This window comes from Xiphophorus maculatus, chromosome 7 (assembly GCF_002775205.1).
Source record: "Xiphophorus maculatus strain JP 163 A chromosome 7, X_maculatus-5.0-male, whole genome shotgun sequence".
NCBI classification, from domain to species: Eukaryota; Metazoa; Chordata; class Actinopteri; order Cyprinodontiformes; family Poeciliidae; genus Xiphophorus; species Xiphophorus maculatus.
This window is the reverse complement of record NC_036449.1, coordinates 5,577,020-5,602,482: the sequence shown is the minus strand read 5'-3', so window position 1 is coordinate 5,602,482 and position 25,463 is coordinate 5,577,020. Positions and strand designations below refer to the sequence as shown.

The 25,463-nt window shown below is 40.3% G+C and overlaps 2 protein-coding genes across 2 annotated transcripts; both read right to left on the bottom strand.

The window, feature by feature from the left end:
• Positions 1 to 35: 35 nt before the first annotated feature.
• Positions 36 to 9,006, bottom strand: trim45 (tripartite motif containing 45). The gene is made up of 8 exons (XM_014474435.2): positions 8,308 to 9,006; positions 6,699 to 6,987; positions 6,443 to 6,588; positions 3,087 to 3,403; positions 2,776 to 2,905; positions 2,321 to 2,435; positions 1,927 to 2,053; positions 36 to 1,849 (listed from the first exon to the last, which is right to left on the bottom strand). Exons 1-8 carry the CDS (start codon positions 8,775 to 8,777, stop codon positions 1,695 to 1,697), a joined length of 1,749 nt encoding a protein of 582 aa, XP_014329921.1. The 5' UTR covers positions 8,778 to 9,006; the 3' UTR covers positions 36 to 1,694.
• A 608-nt stretch (positions 9,007 to 9,614) lies between these two features.
• vtcn1 (V-set domain containing T cell activation inhibitor 1) lies at positions 9,615 to 14,874 on the bottom strand. Its single transcript, XM_005813786.3, has 5 exons — positions 14,734 to 14,874; positions 13,821 to 13,885; positions 12,655 to 13,011; positions 12,323 to 12,574; positions 9,615 to 10,072 (listed from the first exon to the last, which is right to left on the bottom strand). Exons 1-5 carry the CDS (start codon positions 14,763 to 14,765, stop codon positions 9,960 to 9,962), a joined length of 819 nt encoding a protein of 272 aa, XP_005813843.2. The 5' UTR covers positions 14,766 to 14,874; the 3' UTR covers positions 9,615 to 9,959.
• Positions 14,875 to 25,463: the final 10,589 nt, after the last annotated feature.

Below are 25,463 nucleotides of genomic sequence, written 5' to 3'. Positions count from 1 at the left end.
AAGGCAGAAATGCCTTTGGGTTTTTTTTTTGCCTTTATTGAAAATTTTAAGAAAATAGAATGACAAGACACACATCAGTAACAAAAGTTTGACATGATAAACTGCGCAGAAAAAAGGATCAATGAAAAAACAATAGTCACACAAACTAACAATGTGAGGTAAATAAAACAGAAAATGTTGCTAAATGTGAGAGGAATTTCAAAACCTAAGACATAAACAGATTAGTATAAACATTGGGCCTTTGTGTTGCAATATTTAAACACCTTCTGAAATAAAAGTGTTTCACTCAAATGTTAAAAATGGAGGTGATTTTTAGAAAACAGCATTTGTGAATAAAAAAACTAAACAAACAGGTTAAATTATTACTATATATTTGGTCTTAATCACCTTGTAGAAGACCAAACTGTATTATAACAGGAATTGGTATTTATGTTGAATTCCTTTCGCAAGTCATTCATAATTTTGAAATAATTTTTTTGTAGGAGTGGAACAGAAAGATATTTGTTTCTTATTTTCTTTTGAGACATTATAACTAATAAAGTAAAAGTCATGTTCAAATTAAATAACTTAGTGGAAACATTTAAGAGTTCATTGTTGGATCTTAAAGTGAGAATAAATGCACAGTAAGAACAGACCACAGTTCCTAAATAATGAAGATGATTATTAAAACTAGATGATGACTACTTTGTCTCAGAATCTAAGAGTGACACGACGAAAACAAGGAACAGCAAAGGACAAGATAAAGACGACCAAAGTGACCACAGAAAGTGTAATGCAGGCCCTAAAAACTTTAAATTGTGGAAACAAGGAAACAGTGGTAACAAAACAAAACATGGTCAAAGTCAACTACGTCCCCGTTGGACTGTGTTGAGACGCTTATCAAGGACACACACACACAGTTTGTTACACACATGGAATTCTTCACTTTTACACAAAGGCCTTTGTAGAAATAGAAACTTTAGCTGACGTGACACATCGGGTGATCACTGGGCGTGACTTAGCTGACGTACGACATGAACGACTTTCCAGAAAATTTGAATGCATTTGCAAGACCAAAACAAATGAATAAATGTGCCCCTATGTATTTTGCATTTGTGACAAAGATCTGAAGCATCAGGAAACATCTTCCGAAGGCAAACAGGTGTGTAATAGGTTCAGTAGAAGATTTTAAAGTTCTGCTGTATAGAAACCGAGGTGCAGTTGGGGAGAAGATACTTTTTAACATCATCACCATCATCATCATCATTTTTTGGGGAAAAATGTGTCTCGTGACCTACATATTTTTATCATTTAAAAAAATCCAGATCTTACAATATATTTGCGCTTTCACCTGATGCAGTCTGCTACACAGCTGCCATGTTGTAACACCTGGAAATCCAAGGAAAAAGTAGATGTTTAGTGTAGAAGCAGTGATTGTCGTTAATGAAACTATTTCGCTAAAAATGTACAGCTCTATGATTGTTTGTAAATATGCTGCAAGTTAAGAATCTTTTTCTTGTCTTTAGATTATTTAAAAAAATAAAAAGTTACACTGTTTGTATAAAATCCAGCATTTCTCATGACTTGGTGCCTAAGAAATGAGAAGCAGCTTGACGATCCTGCTCTCTCCTTGTTGGACCCTTCTGCGTTCACCAGCAGCCTGAGTTTTACCTCGCAGATCCTCTGACCTGCTGCCGTTTCACCTCCACTTCCCATCAGAGCTCCACAGTTCTCAGGTGTCTGTGAGGGGAAACTGCAGCCAGTATGCTCTGAGGCAAACACTCAGACTTCTCCGCTGTGCTGCCGCAGCAGGACCAGTGGGGCTTCCCTGGATGTCCCTTGTGGCCGTGACCGCAGCCTTTAAATCCTCCTGCAGAAGGTTTTGAATCGTCTAAAACACGCCTAAATGAAAACCATGCAAGCAATTGTTTTTTTTTTTATATGTACCTGGCATGGTTCCTGGGCAGCCACAGCGAGCCTCTTTAGCGCCTCCGCTGGAGCAGAAGGAGCAGCAGTGAAAAGTCCCGTTGTGCTGCCTGAACTTCCTCTGCACATTCAGAATAAATGGAGAACCCTGCAGGAAAGCATTGTGAGCAGTTCATTCAGAAATAAGCCCAAACTTAACCCGTTTTGTTGTTGCAGGTTTCCCTTAAGAGTCTACTGAAGGTGTTTCGCTGCCATCTAGTGGCCAAAACTTTTGCAACAGTTATTCCAAGTTTTGCCAGGATGCGACAGAAATCTGAATCTTTTACATGCACTGTAGTCAAATTAACAGCGATTGGAACAGGAGAAACAGAAATATTACAGCAGAACGTTTTCTGGACCTGGACTGGTTCAGCACCTTAACATGTTGGGCTCTGACACAGACCCACACAGAGTACTCTCCTGGTTCCTCTGGTCTGTAAGAGACGCTGTAGCTTCCATCACTGTTGTCTACAACTATCGTCTCCACTGTGCTGCAGGACAAAAATAATTCATTTCAATAACAGAAGATCGGAAAATCAGAGAATTAGCTGTGAATATATATAAACAATTTCTATGGGTTTTTTTTTTTAGCTTGAGTATCTGTATTAGGTCAAAGAACAAAACTGCACACAAAAGTGCATTTCTGACTTATTCAACTTACTTTGAACATAAGGCCTTTTAAATGTCATTCACATAGTAATATTGTTTGTATAATAGATTCAATAATTTATAAAATACACAACTTTATGAAAAGAATTCAACTGAAACTTGTCTCAGTTTCTAACTCTTTCTGAATCAACGACGGCTGGCGGAGCGGACATGTTTACTCACCAGTTCTTCTTCTCTTTGTGGATGACGCTGACCAGGACTTGTTCTCCTCCTCGAGCCAACCGCTCCCCGCCGGAGTCCCGACACACCAGAGTGAAATGTCCCCGCTGAGCTACCGTTCCCTGCTGCAGACCTGTGACCATGACGGGTGGAAGGTTAGAAAAACGGCGTCGCTGAATTGTAACTGCATGGCAATAGAAAATCCACAAGAGATGCAAACTTTTCTCACATAGACAGAAACACTTCATGTCATCTCCCACAGCGTAGCCAACAACTGACACAACAAAGATAAAGATAAAAAGTTCGCTGCTCACCTTCTCCTTCAACGGTGCACCTGCTGACGTCCACTGTCCTGGAGTGGATCACGCCCACCAGCGGGTAGCCTTCCACCTCTCCTGCCGGCTCCCTGGGCAGGAAGCAGACACTGCCGCCATCGTCAGGGGCAACCGTTGCTGGGTGGGGGTCGTACCCACTCTCCGCCAGGCTGGTCAGTCTTCTCAGGGTCACTCCTTTAGCGCTGAGGATCTCGGCATCGGAGCCACAGCTCAGCAGCCGCTCCGCAAACTCCACGCTCCCTCTGACGTCAAGCAGGGCCTGCTGCAGCTGCGCCCCCTGCAGGAGGAGGTGGTTTCTGAAGGAAGGAGGAAGCGTTTATGGTAAACTAGGGCTGAAACGATTCATCGAATGATTTGAGTTCCTCGATGATTAAAATTCCTCGAGGAAAATGTATCTGCCTCGAAGCTTCGTTAATTTATGTTTTATTATTTAATGCACCGTGTTCCGGCCGGGACATTATTTGCGTTGCGCAGAGCTCTGACTTCCACCTCTGAATTGTTGAAGAAAGCCGAGTGTTAGCGGCATAATGTCCAATGTTCAAGTTCGGCCCGTGGGGATTTTATTAATTTATGATAAAGCCCAAGTTTTCATTGTCCTCGGGGGGCCAATAAGTATCCTTTAAATCAGTGGTCCCCAACCCCCGGGCCGCGGACCGGTACCGGTCCATGGAACAATTGGTACCGGAACACGCAAGAAATAATTAAATATTTCCGTTTTATGTATTATTTGAGTCTGGAGGAGCTTTTATTTTGAAAATCCTTTAACCGGATTCTCTCGGTTACATGTTGTGCGCCAACATTGAGCCACAAGCAGCAAAATGAGTCAGAAACAGATCAGATTCTCTGGAAAGTTTCTTTATGAAGGGAAAAGGCCCAGAGAAGAGACAGGAGAATGGATTTATCCCAGTAGGTGATTCCCACAGTCCAAGCTCTACATGATATGGTGACCGGATGTTAATGAGGGAATGAAGCTTCAAACTGCTTCTCCACTAAAGACCATGAGCATCCTGAGCATAAGCAACACTTCGGGTGTCATTATCTCTCATCACTCCCAGATGGACCGTCTGGTTGCAGAGAAAGAAGCTCAGGGCTCCTATTAATTATTGTGAGTTAAAATTTTCACGAAAGTAAAATGTTTGTTTTTGTGGCGCATCTGTATCTTATTTTGAAGGGATATGTTACCATAGTGACCAGAGTCAGAGAGCGTTAGGGCAGTGGTTGAGACGAGATGAGAGGAGCAGAGCTTGTGAGTTTCAGGTTTGGTTCATGGCACGATTTAAGGATTGTCGGCCGATTTTCCAAACCTCTGTGACCACAGAGCCGATAAAAGTCCAACAGGTTCGGTTGTTTCGTGTCTCCAGCCACACGGCAGGAGCAACACGAACAGATTCTACTCACAAACATCCCGGTTCCTGAAGAAAATCCAGTAAAACCCCCAACATACCGTACGTGAATTTAGAATAATCAAACACGGTGTAGAAGCAGCAGTGATAGTTTGTGACTCGTTTTAAACGATAAAAGACGCAACAAAAAGAAAAGGTGTTTGATAAAAGACGGCAGGAGCAGCCGCTCTATTCGCTGCACTATGATTTGGATGTTTTTTCGTAGTTAACATTTTAACTGAATAAACATAACCACAAATAATAAATATATATAAAAATGACCTTTATATATAGTAACAAACATTTCCACATATCACCTCCGATGTCGACCGGACTCTCAGTTGCCACGTCAACTGTCTGGGATTCCCTCCGTTCTTACGTCATTGCGCTTTCTGATTGGCTACCTGTCACATTCAACAGGCTGCGTTCTGCTCCCAGTCAGGGAAAAAAAAAACCACAAGCTGCGATAATCGGGCCAAGACAATGTTGAATATTCCAAATTTTAGATCGGGCATATTCAACACATCACACACTGCAGGACGTTGTAAGATTGTCGTAAAGGGAAAATCAGGGCAAAAAAAAAAAGGCTTTAGCAGGAACACCAATATGCAGAAGCCTTTCCCCCACCCCTCCACGCTGCAGCAAAATTGCCAAGTCTTGACCGGTCTGCGGTAATAAAAAGGTTGGGGACCACTGCTTTAAATGACTGGCGCGATGCCTGGAGTACGGCAGCCTTTCTCCTCTAGGAGCTGCTGGTTCAGAGCGAACAGCAGGAAGAGCACTGCAGGAGTATTTATACAGGTGAGCGGATAGACTGAACACTGCGGGTGGCTGAGTAGTTGATGTTTACAGTGTAAGTGTAACTTTGCGGACGAACCGCACAATACATTTTATATCATCCCGCTCTCAACAAACGGGTGACGGAAATCATCGCTTCAGTACATGGCCGGTAGATGAGTTTCTGAGTGTGACGAACGAAGGTTCCATAAATATCCCGTATTGCTCCCCCGGTTCTTACTTTCGTCCCCTGCTCTACCGGTCCCTGGACTTAAGTTCGTCTGTCCCATAATCCAGCGGTCCCCAACCTTTTCAGTCGCACGGACCGGTCAGCCCTTCGCAATTTTGCTGCGGACCGGGGGGAGGGGGGTCGGGGTGCGCGTTGTAAGTATCGAGTTTGAGGCTGTAGTTGGGGGTTGGGGGGGGGGCGCCGCAGAACTCCGATGTTGTTTTGTTACTCATTCTGCTGCAAGTTGGCTCAATTCTGACGCGCAAGACCTAACCAGTAAAATCCGGTTTAGGATTTTCAAAATAAAAGATCCAGAAGTAGTTCATTATTTCTCGCGCGGCCCGGTACCAATTGGTCCGCGACCCGGTGGTTGGGGACCACTGCCATAATCTATTTCCTCCCCTCCACCCCATCCTACTTTTGTTCGTTCGCCTGCCCCCCACCTCCACCACTCCAAGCCCCCCAACTCCGGGCGACATTTCCCGTACTCTCTCACCCAAAGCTTGACTGATATCCGATAGTAACACTAATGTTGTGCCAGATTTACCAATATTTTTTTTTTTTTTATCCAATTACTCGATTAATCAGTAGATTTCTCGATTACTAAAATATTTGTTTACAACAGTCCTATGGTAAACCAAATAGCAGGGAACAGTAGCTGTGTTTTCATTACAGAATCTGCTTTGAATATCTACAAGTGACTACATGTTGTAGTCACACAGGTATATGCTACCTATTTTTATTTATTTTCCATAAAAGAAAGATTCTCATCTCCTTCTACAAAATAGTTTTCTCTTTTTTCTAACATTGGAAAATAACAATAAGTAGGAGTAACTCTGTGAATGGACATGGTTGCTGACCTCTGACCCTAGGAGCATATCGGAATTGTTTTTATTTCCCCGTCTAAAAACTCATTACTGTTGCAGCAAAGCGCAGTAATGTCCTACCTGCGTTGTACCCTGATCTCCTCCAGGCGGCGCAGCAGAGTCAAGCAGTGAGCCTCCACAGCGCTGGCGTACTCTCGTGCGAAAGCTCTAATCTGATTGGCGGTTTCATCTACTCGAACCTGCAAACTTTCTTGAGAAATTTCCACCTTCAGGAGGATCAGAACGCGAAAAATAAAAAGTTGTGTTTTACATTCGAATATAAAAATCTAAACAGCTTATACTGGATAACAATATATAAATGGGTCTTTTTGGGGACCTTTTGCAGCGAGTCCTCCAGTCGCTCCAGACGAGGCCGAAGGCGAGCGCTGACCAGCTCTCGTATCCGGTCGCCATGACGGTCGATGACGTCGTGTGTCGGACAGCAGCGGTGGTCCCGGTGCAGCGTGGCCGCGCACTCCAGACAGACCGGCAGGTCGCACGGCTGACAGAAGAGCCTCAGCTCCTGCCCGGGGTGAAGGGAGCAGAGGACAGGGCGGCAGAGACGACCGCGGGCCTTCAGCTCCGTCACGGCCTGAACAGAATGAGACGCGGTTCGCTTCTGCCGCCTGCAGGTAGGAGGGAGAACAGATCCTTCGTGATTCTTCTTCTTTGTGGGATTTAAGGCGGGTGACGTCCAACGTTTAGATGTAGTATCGCCACCTACTGTGCTGGAGTGTGGGGCTAAAGTATTTTTTCTTATCTATAATACCGTTTCCTTAGGAAATTTAATTTATTTATCTTACGTTTAAATACCTTGCTCAATTTTAATGTCTCCGAATCATATTTTCTTAATTCTTGTTTTAATTTTTCTTTACTCATCCTATATTTTTCACAGTGAATTCTTATATGCTTTACTGTTTCCATGTCCACACCAATACCACATCTACCTGTTGGATGTTTACCCACAAATGTAACGTTTTATTTAACCCTGTATGTCCGAGACGTAACCTTGTCATCACTACTTGTTCCTTTCAGTTCTTCAAAATGTATGGCAAGATAAAAAAAAGGTTCTGCCAAATAACAGAGGTCAAATAAGTCAACAATGCACAAAGAACAGAACATCCAGACTGTCCAACAAAGTATTAGGGCCATTATATATAAAAGGGGGAAACATTGCCAAAAGGAGTATTTTCTTTCCATAGAACTATGAAAATTTGAAATAAATTTTATGTTTATAAGTAAAAAAAACTTGGATATTCTCTGATTTTGAAAAGTGGCAACCAACAATGGTTTACAAGAGAAGAAATGATAGTTTAAGGTTGTAAAAGGCTTGAGACTGAAGTAGAGATTATGTCAAATTGGGTATCAGTGACAAATTTAAAAAGAAAAAAATGTCTGCAGATGTTTTTTATGCAATCTGACTGCTGTTTTCTTTCTTTTTTTATTGTATTTTTATTTTATTTTTTTGCAAAAATCAAGAGGCAAAAATGTACATCACAGAAGTTAGAAGAGATGTAGCCCAAAATACTTACATCTGTAAGTCTGGTGCAGAGGCTGCAAATCTAAAGTTTTATAGGCCTAACATTTTATAGCTTCAGTTTAAAAATATAAATAAAAGGTTCAAGTTTTACAAGTATAATTTGTGTTGGTCTATTCATCCCACTAAAATATTACAGTTAGATATTGTAACTTCAAAAATAAAATAAAGAAAGAGGCATGAATATTTTTGAAAGGGTTTAAAACGATAAGAATTCAATTCAGATCCATTTTCAGAATAAAGGGTTTAAATTTAGTCCTTTTTTTTTAAGAGCACAGCAACACATTGTGTTCTCAGGTGTGGTTAACAAAAACTGGTGGCGTTTTGAGCTAAAACGGAGAGAATAAAACAGATTCAGTAACTTTGTCAGACTCATTGAGAACAGTCCAGAAAGTAGGGCCTACTCCACCTGTGTGCCTGGCGGCAGAACTCGCACAGGTTCAGGCTGCACACCTCGCAGCGGCTCTCGGCGCTTCCTTCGCCGCACAGGTCGCAGCCCAGCGGGCCGTCGCTCACCAGGGTCTCCAGGAATACCTCGTCCAGCGCCAGGTGGTCTGTGCTGAGCCCGGCCGGTCCGGACTGGGGGATGTCCACCTCGGTGTCACACTCGGGGCAGAGCACGGTGAACGAGAGCGAGTCTCGGTGCTGTTCCGCCGCCTCCGGTGAGGTGAAGCGGCCCCGCGGAGACACAGAAAACGGCTCCAGCTGCCCGATGCAGTCGGAGCAGAAGGTGTGCAGGCAGGGCAGGATTTTGGGCTCCCGGTACAAGTGTTTGCACACGCTACAGACTGCTCTGGGGCTTACAGAAGCACTTCTAGGTTCCGGTTCCGAACTCACGGTCGGCTTGTCTGCGGTTTCTTTCCGCTCTGACTGGGACATGGTGGGTTTTGGGGGAGAGCAAAATCAGAGCAAAACTCACCGTGAGACCCACCGAGTCCAAACGAGTGGTCCGAGTTCAGAAAAAACTCATCCCTGTTGTTCTCTGCAAGTCGAACCGAATAACTGTTTGTCTCACACGAGTCATAAAACTACTTTTACAAACTTTTCTGCCTAATTAAAATCCACTTTTCCTCGGTAAAGTAAGCTGCGTTCAAAGCCGCATGGGACATTTGACGCCTCACTGACTAACGGACCAATGGGAAGCTCCTCTTCGCTGTTCGGGGAGGTCCGTAAACATTCCTGGAGTCTTTACTGCCAAACAGGGACTCAGACAGATTATACTATAAAAATATCTTATAAAATATTTCCAACAGTAATAAGAGAATGCAATATTTTAATTAAACAAAGAACACATTTTTTATATTTGAAAAAGGGACGTGTAAATCATAGTATCTTAAACTACAAAGGGACTTTTCTCATTTGCTGATTTAAAGAAAAGATTCTGTTTTGCGACTTCTTTTGGGCTTGATTGAAAAAAAATGGAAATAAAGATATTATTCTAAGCAACAGGAAAAATATTTAGTCGGTCTTTCTTTTAAAAACATTTGCAATATTATATCAAGTTTAACAAAGTAAAGGCGCCACCTGCTCCTATGTATTGTGAAATTAAAGAGAAGGTAAAAATTAGGTTATTAAAAAATTAATACTTTGTGTTCGACTTAACATGTCATACTGGAAGAAGATTTTAATTTGTAATAATTTTTGATCTAGCTACAAATAAAGTCTCTATCTGGCTAAAAAAAAATTAAATCATTTTATATGTTGCATATTCCCTTTAATCCAACTTTTTGTGACGTATTTTCCAGTTCTGTTGCAGTTACTTTATCCAAAACGACACAAGGATTTACATCATTTAATAGATGATCAGAAGCTAAAAATAAATACACTGTGGCCAGAAAAATAGACGTCTAAATAATTTTCTTGTCATCAGTTACAATACAGATAAAAAAAATTATTTACATGTATATATAATAACCAGCACAATATTCCATGACATATATTACAATAAAAACGGACAGCTAAACTTTAGTAACCGCTACTTAAATAAACTTACTCTGTTCTTGAATACATAGACAATGTTTGACAACGATTTTAAAGCAAAGATAATAAGGTTGTATTTACCTACACCACATAAAACAAGCATAGGACACTGGTAATAACATTTAGATAAAACGATACAAGCTGCGTTGAAGCGACACTGAAGGTGAAGAATGTCCTTCCCAAAACACCGGCGCCTGGAAAACACACAAGATTAGACCCTGAATACAGGATTGTATATTTTAGACAAGCAGATGGCAATTTTCAGTTTCATAGTCTTATATTAAATATTTCAGCAACTTTTCACCTGAATTTATCGACTACAATTATTCAATAAGTGTTGCACAGCCCTTATGTTGAAGATCAAGATTCTTCCAATGAAGAGAAGATGTTGAAAAACTTCATAAGACACGTGCCACTGTACTGGAAGATTCACTAGGATGGGTCAATGTTTGAAAAAAATGTGTAATGTGTATTTTTACTGCTTTTTCAGCAAAAAAAAAAAAAAAAAATACAACACAAGTCTGAGAACAGTGCCATGCCCACAGTTACTGTGTTTTTGTTGCACATCTTGAAACTATTAAAATTAGAGCGATTTGCTAATCGTTGTGATGCCAGCTATTGTTAGCAATACATGCTGATGAAAATCGGCGACGTGCGAGGAGGTTCATAGCTGGTGAGGCACTGACTTTATCTTAATCAGAGTTACAAATATACTGCAGACCCCCTGCATGTTGTTGTTTACATAAGGAAATTTTGCGCATGAGGACAAAGCTGGAGGGCAAAAAGACTATTCTCCTACACCTAGACGCCTCATTGAGCGCCAAGTCCTGCGTTACGTCGCCGCCATCTTGTATGTGGCAGCAGAGCGATCGGAGTTCTCTAGTCATGTGCTGTTCTGACTTGTTTCAACAGTTTTACTATACAAACTGGATTTATTGGCATTACCTTTCTCAGGTAAGGATGAAAGAGCAGAATTACTTGACTTTGCAGCCAGAAACTCGCTTCTAAACAACCGAGAAATGTTTCCTATGTAGCTAAATTGGCCCGAAGTAACCACTGATTGTTAGCGTAGCTAACGTTTTCATACTGTGTTTTCTAATGAGAGAGAGCTGACGAGAAACCGCCGTTAGAGGGGAAGTGCATTAAAAACCAGGGGGTTTTGTGAGAAAGGTCAGGAAAGGTAAGAGCTGTTGCTGCTGTTCTTCAGTCTCTGGTTCACAGCTCAGCTTCACAATGTCGGTATTCAGCTATGTTATAAAGATGCTAAGAGTCAGAGCCCCAACACGCTGAAAATGTCTTTTTTCTGATTGTGAAAGAAAAATATACGTATTTTCTTTTACACTTTAGGATAATTTCTCTTTTATCCTGGGCTTTAGCTTGTGTACCAGGACGTCTCAAAAGTTAGAAACTCGTCTTTAGTCATTTATTTGATTATCAAATGTGTGAGAAAATGTGTCAATGACAGGTATTAACTTAAAATACTTTGTAGAACAGCACTTTCTGAAGTTCAGTCCATTTACTTGTATTAGCTTACTGGCACATAAGCCACATCCAATATGGCGGACGCTGTGACGTATCGCAGCAACAGGCCAACCTGCTACCGGCGTCTACGTATTCATGTCTATGCTTCCACATCCATAGCCGCGCTGCCGCCGTAGAATAACTCTGTTCACTCAATCAAACTTGGACACGAAGATATTATTAATTTAATGCTGTGCTCCACGGCAAAAACCGTTAAAGAACAACTCTGTATCAGCGCAGCTACGCGCAGACTGGTGGGCCCATAACACTTGGGCGAAGTGTCTTGCCAAAGGACTCAACAACGGAGACTAACGAATCGGGGGTTCAAACCGGCAACCCATCAGTTACATGATGAACTCCTATGTCCGGAGCCCTCCAGTTGACTTTACAACTCACTCAAACCACCTTTGTATCTAATGGAGTCTATAAATCACACAGTTTGGTGAAGTTGATAAGAGTTTTTCCAAAATGTGAAAGCAAAATAACAAAATATGTTTCGAAGCATTTCTCGTCTGGCGTGACGATGGCTCAGGAAGTACGTATTTGTCCTGCAACCGGTGGGTTGCCGGTTCAAATCCTCTTCTCTCCATCTCAGTCGTTGTGTTTGTATCTTCACGGTCAAAGGTCGTGGCAGCGCCAATTAAATGGGAATTTTCTTTCTGTCAGGGCAACAATGTAGCTTAGCACCATTAGTGTATGAATGGGTGAGTGACTGAATGTAGCGTAAAACACTTTGGTTTACTTGGACTTGATACAGCACAATGGAAATCCAGGACCTTTACCATATATTTTTGAGTAAAAGTATGCTGTATTTCATGAGTTTCGTCAATAGTAAATATGATGTGAATTTTCCCTTTGTTCAGTGGTCAAGAGCTCTTGTTATTCAGTAGATGGGCATCATAAAGACTCAACCAAGACTGTACCTGTTATAGTTGCTTCGGTGACTGCCACCACTAAGTTGTTTTCGATCCTGCAGCTGTAGGTCTCGCTGACCTTCGCTGACTGTAGAGTGCTCAGGATACTGTAAATCCCTGGTGAGCGTTTAGTGAAACTTGTGTTTGCGTTCAGTTCGTTCCCAGTTTGGTTCAGCCACATAACAGCTGGTTTAGGAAACCAGCTGCTCGCCTCAGAGGTCAGGGTGTTGTTAGAGAACTTCAGTGTGGGCACCGAAAAGACTGCGACAGCAAAGGAACGTCTTTATTACGCACAAGGCAATTTTCTCAGAAAACGTGATTTAGGGAAACTGAAAGGTTACCTGCTGTCCGGAGCTGAATGCTGACTGTCCCTCGTGCCACAGAGGACCTAATGGTGCAGGTGTACTCTCCCTCATCACTGCTTCTCACGCTCCGCAGCAGCAGAGAGGCGTTACCGGTGGCTACAGCGTCAGGGAAGACCTGAGTTCTGCCTTTGAACCCCAAAGCTTGCCCATCAAGAGCCGGAGCTCCGTTCTGGTAACGATAAACCGTTCCCAGATCCGTTTTCTCCCAGCTGACCGACACTTTACCCAGCCTGTTTGGTTGACTTTCTGCAGAAACATAGCAGCTGAGAATCTGGTCCTCGCCGAGGTTGGCGACCGGTTTGGTGTTGCTGCTCATCACCTTGGACGTGGATTCTGCGGACGACAATTTGGTCTCAAAATATATTTTGTGTCTTACAGCCCAATACTTTAATGTATGAGGTGGGAAAACGTTTTAGAAGTACAACACTAGCTGCGTTTCCATTACGAATATGAGCAAACTTTGAAGACAGTCCGCTAACATTGAAAAAACATAGTTTTACAATTGTGGTGTTTCCATTTCCATTAAATAAAAGCCGCAACTAAAATCGTACCTGAATAAGTTTGTTCACGCGATAAGTCAAACATTTTGGCGGGCCTTACCACTTCCTTTTGTCTTTTCTGCAAGTAAATAAAATCCAGTTGTCAATCCCAGGACTCGTGTGATACGTAAAAAGTTTTTTCCATTACAGTTTTGCGACTGTTCATTTCAGTACACCCGAAAAACTACCTCATCCTTCGCAAAACACTTTTATTGAAAAACGCGAGTTGGTTTTAATCAAAATTTCCACGTTTCCATTCAGCAAATTTAGTTTCAGAATTCCAATTTTGCGCAATTCTATGACCAATGGAAAGTGACTGTTAAATGGGGAAACTTCAACAAGAACAAGGAATCAAACGCAGGTTTACATATCAGGACGACTCTGTGCATAAAGAAACATGGTTGGTTGCTTGGAGATCCTTGTGTCATTGCAGCACACAGGGATCGACTGCTCTTCAGTATAAACAAACACAGAACACACTGAACACACCCATCGCATGTCTGCCATTACTAAGCCTGACTGAGTCACTACTACTACTACTACTACTACTACTAATAATAATAATAATAATAATAATAATAATAATAGGTCTGCAGGTCTTACTTGAGAAGGCCAGGGACAAGATGAGGATGATGAAGGCTGCTAACAGGACATTGAGGGTCACTATGCTGCATGTGGAGAAAAACAATCAGGAAACTGGAAGGAAGCAGGTTTAATAATCCATTTACATGTGAGAGATGAAAACTTCCTTGTTTCAGGATATTATTGCTCTTACATCCTTAGTTGCTAGAATGTCACACTGGAAGTCTGATAAATGTCCCTCAGTATTCATGTGGGTTAAAGACATGAGGTTCTTTTTAGAACCTCGAGGAAATTACATGCACTATACAAGAACGTACAAAAATGGTTATACAAAAAAAAAAACAACCCAGCAATATTTTCTTTCTTATTTTTCAAACGTGGACGTTTTCTTTTTTTAAAAAAAAAAAAAAAAAATCCTCAAAACTAGTGCATTGTATTGCATTTGTCCGCTGCACTATTTTGTCAGTGTTATGTTAAGGTGCATATATTCAACAAGAATCATATATTTATTGTAATCTGTTTGACTGCCTCCAATAAAATTATTTTGAAAACCAAAGTTCATCATTTCATTCTGATAGTAGCACGAGTGGCTATGCATTTTACGTATGTGCATTTAATTGAACACTGTCATATACTGTATATATATATATATATATATATATATATATATATATATATATATATATATATATATATATATATATATATATATATATATATATATATGTATATACATGCATATCACTTTTTCACACTTCATAACCTGAAACTGCAGCTGCAAGTGCATCTGGAAAAACAATAAAACCAAATTTCAGCACAATAATATAGTGCGACAAAACTGGGGTGATAAAAATAATCAGCTGTAGCGAAAACTCATTTCAAAATATTGAAAAAGTTATCTGCATTATCAGAACCGAATTTCTGCATATCTTACGTGAAAAAAATGATCTGTCCGACCGTAGCCATGCCTCTAGAAGAGCCTCCTGTGGCTTGCTGCTTAGCTCCGTCCCGGTCCAGATGTTCTTCTGTGTGCCTCTTATCTCCACAGATAATTCCTGTACATGTTTATCCTGCAGCCTGCACAGAGCCACTATCTCCTGCCTTCCTCTCTGCATGTAGAACACAACACCATGAGCAAACATTACACTGTAGGCGTGGGCTTCGTTCTGTTGTCACAGCGGCTCGTTTATCTCTGCAGAATGAAAACTTTTCAGTCAGTATCTAGTTTGGTTCATTTTAAGCTAAATGTTCATATTGTCATTATTGCATTTTTCAAATACTGACATAGCAAGCATGGTCATTGCTGGCTTAAATTCTTGGCGCGTTAGTGTATAACCTATTCTGAGGCTTTTTGTAATCTGTGCTGCTAAAAATTGCTTATAAAGATCATGTTTACGCTGTCGTACTTTATAATTAAACCCTGGACCTTGAATGCAACATTTGGTACGATGTTATAGCCTAAGTAAAGTACGTAAGCAAAAGTTTATTTATGTCGCACCTTTTCACAGACAGAGGTCATAAAGTGCTCGACTAAAAGGGCAACAGTAAACAAATCGGAAGAAATGTACAATAAGGAATAGAAGCTCTAGTTTATATAAGAGCATATTGGAATAAAAATGATTTTAGCTGCTGTTTAATAGTTTCCACACAGTCCACACTCCGTAGAAGTCCATTCCACAGTCTGGGTCCAACATCTTGGAAAGATCGCTCTCCTCTTGGTTCTGGGTTGGGAGACCACTAAAACCTTTGGAGTTTTTAAACTCAGAATACAGGGAAAGGTATATATTTGAATCAAATCTGAAATATGCAATGGACCCTGTAAAGGTCTGACAAAAATATTAAAATGAAACCCAGATCTGACTGGTGGCTAGTGTAGCAACATTAAAACAGGAGATGTATGGGTTTCTAGAACCTTGGACAATCTGAAGATGAGCCTTCTTATGAAAACAAGTGAATCATGAAGAAAATATCACGAGGACGGACGCTTTATGATTGTGACAATAATGTTTCCTTGAATCCAGGAGGAAACAGAGAGACAGTGTGGAGCAGAAACAAATAAGAAAGGAACCAAATCAATTCTTAATCATTGCAACATTTTAATGAATAAAAAAGAATAATAGTAAACATATGCTTATGCATGAAAGTGAGAATAACAGAATCATAAAACAGTCCTGTCCTTCTGCATGATATAAAGTTGGTGTCTATGCTGGTCGTTCTTCTTCACGGTTGTTGTCTCCAGTTTCTTCTCTTTCGACTTCTGTCGTGTAAAAGGCCGATGCTGAGACTTTTCCCCAGACTTCAGAAATGTCAAGGACATTCTCACCGTCTGGTAGATGCTGGTGGTACCTGATGCTTTTAATGTAGGTCCCACAGAGTCTTTCTGCTTTCTCTTTTGCAATTTTTTGTAGCTGCTCATTCAAATGGTTGCCGACTTCCTCCGCCAGCAGGTTGTCATACACCACGCTGTAATAGGGAGCGCCACATCTGTACCCCGGTATGCAGGCTCTCCAAACTTCTGAGATGCTCCAGAAAAACAGAAAACCGCAGCACAGGAAAAGGCCGATGTCCTGAAACAAAAAGAGAAACAAATTTGAAAAATCTGCATTTTTTTTTCTTAAGGGACGGTGATGAGAATTTCCAGCATTTTCTCATTTTTGTTTAGCATCTGGCCGCTTTAAGGGTGACTGTCACTAGATGTTTTATAATATTGTATTTTAAGGTAATGCATGTTGTAAAGTCAAAGACTCAAAACCTTGTTGTACTCCTGTCTTCAGTCTGACAGCGAATTTCACTAAATAAATGTCAACATCACAGCTAAAGTTTGGAATGTCCTGTAAAGGAATGCAAAAGATTCTTCTAAACAAATTTATTAAAGTTACTTGAAACTGACATCTAAACTAATCTGCGTTGAGCTCCATAATCAGTGCGGTGATACTCACAAGTGACGTGGTCTTGTACTCGTCCCGGATGCGTTGCTCTTCGTAGGTCAGATTTGCTTTGCAAGGCATCCCGGTCTGAGTCAAGTTGAAGTTTGTCTTCAGGCAAAAGTACCAGTCTCCATCAAAGAAAACCAGAGAAATCCAGAAAGCTGTGAGACTGGTACACCTTATGAAAAACTTTACGAAGTAGTTCACGACACATCTGTTTGGGCAATGGATTTTGAAGAATCGTTTACTGGAAAAAGGTTTTCGGCGGTAAAAAGGCTCAACAATGTTGACGACAAAAGTCAGGATCAAGGGAGGCAAAATCAAGTAAACGATGCCGCTGGCATGTAAACCAGGCCTGCAGGAGCAAACGAAGTGCATGTCAAATACATACTGCAGGATGGAGAAGAGGACGACCAGCAGGAACATGCTGACTGCATGTTGCACCAGTTTCAAGAGTTTTGTCGGGGATTTTGGGTTCTGCTGCGTTGCGTCTGAGGAGTTGGAAGTCAGTGTTGCTGCCATGTTGCTCTGGTTGCGTCTTCTTGATGTTCTCGCCTTCCGCTCTGGGTGAAGTCAAAATGGCTTCATCCCTGGCGCTGCTGTCCACTTTTTAACAACAACTAAACCACAATCAGTGTGAGCCAGTGGTGAACCACAGTGTGCACTGTTCTGTAGCCTGCTTTCATAATGAGGCTGCCACTTGCTTTCAGTTTTCAAAGATTTCTGAAACTGTGCAACAATTTGTAATTTTAGTGAACATTTTAGTGAACATGAAGAAAGATGTACTTTGTTTTATGATTTTGTTTTTTCTGTTCACTTGTCCTATCCATCCTGCTGCTGCCTGTCTTGGCCTGAGGTCTTGATCTCTACGGGTTTTTATTTGTTTAAATAAAGGTTTAATAAAAAATAAAAATCTGAACCGTTTTGTTCTCGCTCTGAAAATGTGCGCATTGACAATCCTCTTTGAGTTATGATTGCACTACACTTTTTAAAACCCCAACGCAGTCCGGCAGAGTCGCACTGACCCCGCGTGTGCTTTTGTGTGGTTTTGGGAACTGACGGTCTGACGGGACACGCTCCATTTTAAAAGCCGGCGCACCTTTCCTCGTTCCTTGTGTGCAGGAAATATTTTGTTAATGTTTGGCAGAATGACTTTTGATGATTTCCAGTTAGTTTCCTTTTGCTTTGGTAAAGTTAGGGTGTGGTTTAAATAGAGCGTCTGTTTCTTGGAAAGTCAAAGTTCAATGTGGTTGAACTGGTTGAAGCTAAATCTTTGCTAGCGGTTGTAAAATATAAATAAGTATATAAATTAAATGTAGAGGTGATTTGATCAACTTTTTCTAGGCTATTATGCAATTAGGCAACAGGATAACTGCATAATAGCCTTGCGTAATCTGTGGAAACCCACATGGTTTATGATTTACCCTCCAGTTCAGACCAACATGCTGTGAACCACTGCTTCAACATTTACAGGATGTTTTAATTTTGAAAGTCTGGTTAACAGCTGTGTTAATTCACATGAGGTTTACGTTCCCGTTTCCTATTTGACACGCAGACCTTTGGTAGACTCTTTCTGCCGTCGGAAAAAATGTTTCATTACTTCCACAGACAAGTTTCTCTTCCCTTTTTTACTTCCATAGCTAATATCAAAAATGCCACCGTTCTATTCTGTATCTGTTTTTTATTTTATTTCACTTTTTTTGCTCCGTTTTTTCTTAAATAGAAACTCATTATTATTATTATTCGAATGTATAGGAGTCATTTTGTGTCTATTATGTGGAAAAATTAGGATACGTTACTGTACTGTTTTCTATATTTTGATAAATGGATAAGAACAACTGTTATTAAAATTAAAATCTTCTGTACAATGTAATGAAGAGGAAAACGCAGCTTTAGTAATAGAAGAAAAGATGCTGCACCTTCAGAACTTACACATATAATCTGATTTAACAGATGTAAAAAAAAAACAACAAAAAAAACCCAGACAGAATCTGATTAAAACATCTTAAAAAGTTAGTTTTTTAACCAACCAAATGGTTGTGTGTTTAGGATTACATCCGGTCTGGTCATTCGTACTATAAATCACATGAATATTTGAGGTTGGTAGGATTTCTGAACAGGACATGAGAATTGATGTGGTTGCTTTTTTTTTTTTCTCTGCTTGCTCGTGGATTCTAGGAAACCTTATGATAATCAGAATGCGTCCTCATAACATTCTTCACGACGTTGTAATCTGTTCACTTGTTTAGGTGTTTTAACAAGAGGCTGACTCGCCTTCAGGCTCACAACCTGCCTGATTCAGAACTCGTGGCCACTGTTTCAATGTTGCTACGCTGCATGCCAATCAAATCTGCTTCATTTAAAGCACAGAGCTTTATATGGACAGTTGCGTATTTTGGATTTGATTCAAATACCTCATCTTGTAGTCTTGAGTTTATCGACTCCTAACCTTTTAGTGGTCGCCCAAACTAATCCTTAATTCTTTCTCTTACGTTACATGTGTAATTCCTATTTGCACTTTCTGAGACATTTGAATGAAGGTTTGTTGCAGCTTATTTTTCAGCCTAATGTTTTTGTCTGTTTCAGTTTCTTTATTATTTATTTTTGCATTGACTGTTATACTGAACAAATCAAAGTGCTGTTTTTACATATTTGATCAAATTTGTGAAGTTATTGTTGTATTGTAATGTGCTGTACTGGTCCAGAGCTATAAAATAAATGTGTAATTCAGTACATTTATGTCTGTGTTTTTAAAAAAAGAAATATTTTAACTCAATTCTGCACTGTTTCTCTGTATCGTATCGGTATTGGCCAATACTAGATCACAGATATCGGTATCGGAAGTGAAAAAACTGGATCGGTGAATCCCTAGTTTTAAAACTCAGCCAATAAAGTTTTTATTCCTAGAAACTTTTACTTGAACTTGAATTTTTATGATACACATTAATGATCGTATTGCGTTTGTTTTCTGTATTGAACTGTTGACAAAAAGCTTCAAAGGTCCCACTCAGTGTAGCGATCTTGTTGCTAGGAGAGCCAGCGCTGGAAATTGAAATCACACAGGTGACTATCTTGCTCTTCTGATCGTAACTTAATTCTAAGATGTTCGTAAACATGCAGCTGGCCAGTTGCACAAACCACATGCTACACTGTGGACCTCCAGGGACACCATATTGGGGTTTTTATTTCCCTCCATATTGGTTTAGAGGCAAGTACAAAAACTACACAAAGAGCTACACAAAATAAATCCCTGCTTAACTATCAAAGCTAGAAAAATTGTCAGAGAAACCAAAAATTGAGACCAGTAGTTTGTTCTTCTCTGACTTTATTTTGACTGGGGATGTTTGGCTGGGTAGTGTGAAGATTTCTGATGGAAACTGTTTTACAAACATTCTGAAGAAATGAAGAACTTTGGAAGTAATGGACAAGATCTCATGTCATCTTGTCAAGACATGATATGAAGACCAAGATAAAAGTTTCTACATTGAAATCCTATGAAATGCTTCTTACTCAGTGATTCTCTGTGGAGTGATCTGACTAATCTTGCGCAAAGTTTGGTTTTCTATATGTCATCTGGACGTGTGAGGTTAGGAGAATTTCCAAACAAGTCATGTGTTGTGCTGTGGTTGTTGTTTTAGTTATGAGTTCCTTAAGAACAAATGTATTATATCCCCCCGTCACGCAAATGTGATCTAAACCAGCCTACTGTCGTACCTGGATTCCTTCAGGCTTTATATCGTCAGTGACATCATGAACAATTACATTCAGACTTGGTTATTTGTGTATTTAGGATTTTAATAGACTTTTTAAACTAGTTCAACAAAATACAGAGCAAAGTTTGACAGAAAATGTTAAAAGAAAAGAAAAGAACACACACTTAGCAGCTGCTAGTAACAGACTACACAAGAGGTAGCTTTGCAGGAGCTAAAGTGTCAACATGTCCTTTTCATGAAGAATTTTCTTACTTAACATTGAAAATCTAATGTGAAGAATTTATGCTGTCATTTTTGTGTTCAGCTACATTAAATGAATTTTGTCCTAACATTTATTTTCTGACACATCATTTGTTAAACAGTGCAGAACTCGATCTTGGTCTTCTTTTGAAATGTCAGCTGTTCAGACTTTGCAGGTGGCGAGTCCGTACCCGAGGCAGGCCCATTCGTTTGTCATCTCTATGAAGCCTGGAGACGATGTGAGGCCGCTTGCTGGAATATAGACATTTTATGATGAATATATCACATCATTTTACATCTATGCATAGTCATTAGCTTCAATAAGATTTAAACGAGACGCAGGTTTTAGTCAGTAAGGAACAGACAGATTAATTAAAGCAGTTGGGGTTGAGATGACAACACAGGATGGGAGTGGAAAATAAACGGTTCAGGTTGTTCACTCACATGAGAGCAGATTGTAGAGGTTACAGTAGTTGAGTCCATCATCAAGAAGGCTGGTGAAGCCCAGAGAAATGGACTGGCCCTGGCAAAAATATTACAAAAATATGCTTTAAGGTTTTATATGATGACCAAAATAATGATAAAAGCTTTGTAAAGAGCTCAATGTGTATAAATTTTAGCCATATGGTATAAACCATGATACAGGTGTTTTAAGATCTTTTTAAACCCTAAAATATGAAACAAGAAAACAGCTGCGTGTAGTGATAATCTTCTCTGATGCCCTCTGGTGGATGATCTAAGTACTGCATGTTGTATTAATCAAAAGCTCACAATTTCCACGGAATATAAACTATTTTTTTTTAATGTTTAGAATCAGACAATGTAAAATATCATTATTTTAAATAATGCTGTCTTTAATACGCAGAAGGAAGGACGATGAGAAAAAATTTGTAAAAATAAATAAAGTAAGAGAAAAATCTAATCTTAAAAATTTTTAATGAGAAATTTTTAGTTATAATTTCTAAATAATAAAATTGTATCTGTTTTTATTTATTATTATAAAATATAAGTCAATATAACTTACTGACACATTTTAATTTATCAATCTGCCTTGCTCCTCCTGCTAGCATAGCAAGTTTGTAACGAGGAAATGACCGGAGGAAACAGAAGCTGCTTTGGATTCTGCTGAAAAAACCCCAAGAATTCATGGCCGAAGGTAAGAGGCAGAATTTAAACAAGTGTAATAATGATTAAATAGTAAATAAAACTGAGGAAAAACATTCTTGAGTCAGTGTTTCTTTATATATTTTGCAGCATTGTCTGTGGGCTAGCCAGAAGCTAACGCTGTTTCGGGGCTCGTGGCATGAGATAGTTTGGAGCCTCCCGCGCTAAAGTGGCGCTTCATGACGCTAACCGCTAAAGCTTCATGACGCTAACCGCTAAAGCTTCATGACGCTAACCGCTTTGCCCAATAAAAACAGGAAACACGGTGAGCGCCAGCAGCGGCCGTCACAGGTTCGAGTTCCGCTCACTCACATCCCGTTTCCTGTCTGAAAACTGTCAAATAAACGCAACTATAGCCTAAAAAAATCCTTTAAAAACCCCCCCGAAATAATGGAGTTTCTTACAGACACTCGACAACCGCTGGCCATGATGGTGGGATTTAGCGTGAAGGTGATGTTCTCAGCCTGCAGGCCATCCGGAGACGTGTGGTTGGCTTTGAGAATCACAGGAGTGGCTGACACAAGCTGGAGAGGACAGCAGCAGTTTTATTAAAGAATTAAACTGCATTTAACCAGACTGTTGACTCTGAAAAGCTTCTACCTGATAATGGCATTTATCACAGCCGATCATCGGGCTGAAGGCTTCAATCTGCTTCACCAGTGAGGAGCTGATTTTAGTGCAGGGCATTTCAAAGAGCCTAGAAGGAGAAAAGTGAAACATGGGATTTAGAGCTGCGTCTGAGAGGACGTCCTCGCAGAAACGAGTGGGCCGCACTTACCAGAGAGAGCTGCAGAAAGCGTGGTAGGGGATGGGGATGGCAGCAAGGGAGCCAAACACTCCAACAAGGACAGCAGAGACCATCAGCCGAGTCGTCATGGTTAGCGGTTACTCCCTGCTGTGTGGTCCTGAGACTGATGAGGGATTGTTGGTCTTCTTGACTTTTATAAGGGTTTGTCATGAGGGAAACCAAAGAGGCCCGAAATCGATTCCTTCACAGATGTGACTTCTTCCGACCATATTAATTATCTCCTGATCATGTGGCCCATCATTGCTGTGTTTACTTATTGTGACAATAACAAAGGCTTTGTGTCCTTTCTTCTTTTTTTTCTTTGGAGATTCAAACATAGTAATGACCTTTTTTAAAATAAAAAGTGAAACATTAAGGTTTGAATTTATTTTATTTCTATCATTCTTTAAAATAACGTATTCTGTTCAGCTACAGCTGTACAATAAATCAGAATATTATTCAAAAGTCCACTGAAGTGAAACAGTAGCTTAGTGCTAAAGAAAACAGGATATTTAAGATTAGAATATCACGTCCGGCTAACAACCTTTAAAATACAGAATTATGAGCTTAATAAGAATTATGTTTGAGGCCTGCTTAAAGTTTTCAAAAGGTGCTTTTAATCTGAAAAGTTATTCTCATAGGAGCGCATACTCTGTGGATGTAGTTCTTTGTTTTTTGTTTTATTTTAGACATAAGTTTTATGCAAAAAATTACATTTTTTTTATTCAGTATTATTGAATTGTCAACACCTTTCAATCATTAATCCAACAGGAAGTGCTTCACTTACAGTGACTCTGTAATGCAGCAAAAGAGCAACTGGTTAAACTGGGTCAGAGCGCCATGGAGGTCAGCTGTGACATAAAGTTGAGATCTTGGATGCCTAACTTTCATGTTTCTTCAGCTTTATGATTTACGGTACACGACACGCGTGTTAACGGAGGTACAAATGATCTTTCTGTTATAAATAAATTGCTATTAGCTTCATCTCTCAGGATTGTGACGACATCAGCAGCTTAAGGAGATTCTGACCCTGAATGACATGGTGACTGGGCCAATTGTTCTGAAGTCCATAGCTTTAAAATGAACGCCTTAAAACACAAGGATGGTCAGAAAAAAAAACCCCAACATGTTTTAATGTCTGTTATTAACCATTTTACGTTCTCAATTCTTTTAAAATCAATAGGAATTTACCAGAGAAATCTTGTGTCAGCAAAAGCAACACAAACGTTACATCAAGTGTGATGTTTTGAAAAGGTGTTTGTGCCGCTGGCTGTTTTCACATTTCAGGATACAAGTTAGCTCTATTTCCATATGCAAGGAAAATGAAGAAACTTTCTTTATGAAAAGAGGGAAACGTTTCATAAACAAGCTGCTACAACATGATTCAAACAGACACATAAAGCATGAAAAATGATTTATGCATCGTCAGCTGTGAGGGCAGCACAACAGTATTCACACTCCTCGAATGTTTCTGCACTTTGTCACATTACAACCACAAACAAAACGTCCAGATATTTGTTTGGAATTTAAGTCACAGACCAACACAAAGTAGAGTATTACAGTAAAGTAGAAAGTCTTCATTCAACAATGTGCTTTTGTTTTCAGCCCTCCTGAGTCAATACTTTGGAGATTCAGGTTTTGCTGAGAGAGACAACGTAGCATTAGCATATTATGCGCTGTCGCTTCTTTTGTAAAGGTTTAAACAAAGCGGAGGTGAAGCGTTCTGAGGCAGCCGGCCTTCGAGCTTATTGTGGCAGCGAAGGAATGTGTGTAATCTGAGAGGAGCCTCAGTGGTCAGGGCAGGTCTGAGGGGAACAACGGGGGCCTTGTTGGGAATCCTTCACACCTCATCTGTGTGGCTAAATGAGCGGCTTCCTCCTCCCACACATGAGATGTCACAAGCTGCTCCGCATCCTGTTGTGTGCGTGACGGTTTCTTTACCTCTCTGGGTGGAGGGGGGACAACAAGGAACACTGGAAACATAAAGCACCCTGAAGGGTTTCGGTCTCAGAGTTTCGTTTGCAGGTCTTCATTTCAATGCTCTACGTTGATGTACTTTCTGTATTTCTTATGTTTGTTTCTGTTTTAAACAGTTTTCCTTCCATTAAGTTTTTTTCCCTTGTTTTTTCTTTAACTCTCTTATTGCTGTTTGAATTATGAGTAAAGTGACCAAGACCCTCCATCTGCGCTTACTGCCCTTTTTACTTCCTGTATAAGACATAACTGTTTAACAAATCATAATATTTTAAAGAATTCGTGATCAGTGTGTAATCTCCATGTCCAGACTGGGCCTGTCTTTAAGGATGTCTTCACACCTGAAGGTCCGGTCGATTCTTTTGGATTGGGAACCAAAGTTGCGACGTTTGTTACGTCTTCAGCTGATGTGGTTTGCTTTCACACGGCTCTGATTCAGACGAACCAAACCTTTTCAAAGACCCAGCTTTGTAAGCTTCTCACCTGTGATGGCGATGCACCAAGAACCGCTGAAGGAAACGACACAAAAATTCTTTCTTGACAAAATTTAAACAAAAATGGAGTGCCACCAGGTTGCAGGATTTTTCCTTTGTCTTTGCTAAAAGACCCATTTCTCCCGATAGCGCTGTGTTCTTGTGTTTGTTTTGGTTGTTTACCCAGAATGCCCTGCACTATAGTTCACTTCCTGTCTTGGAGCGATCTCCAGTCTGCTAGCGTCAGAATTCACTTCAACCAAACCGAAATCTAGGTTTGTAAGTTTGTTTTCTCTTTGGTCTGCATCAGAGTTTGATTACACATCCACTCCTCCCCAAACAAACTAGACTTTCTAGGCAAATGAAATAAGAGTTTGATTAAATCA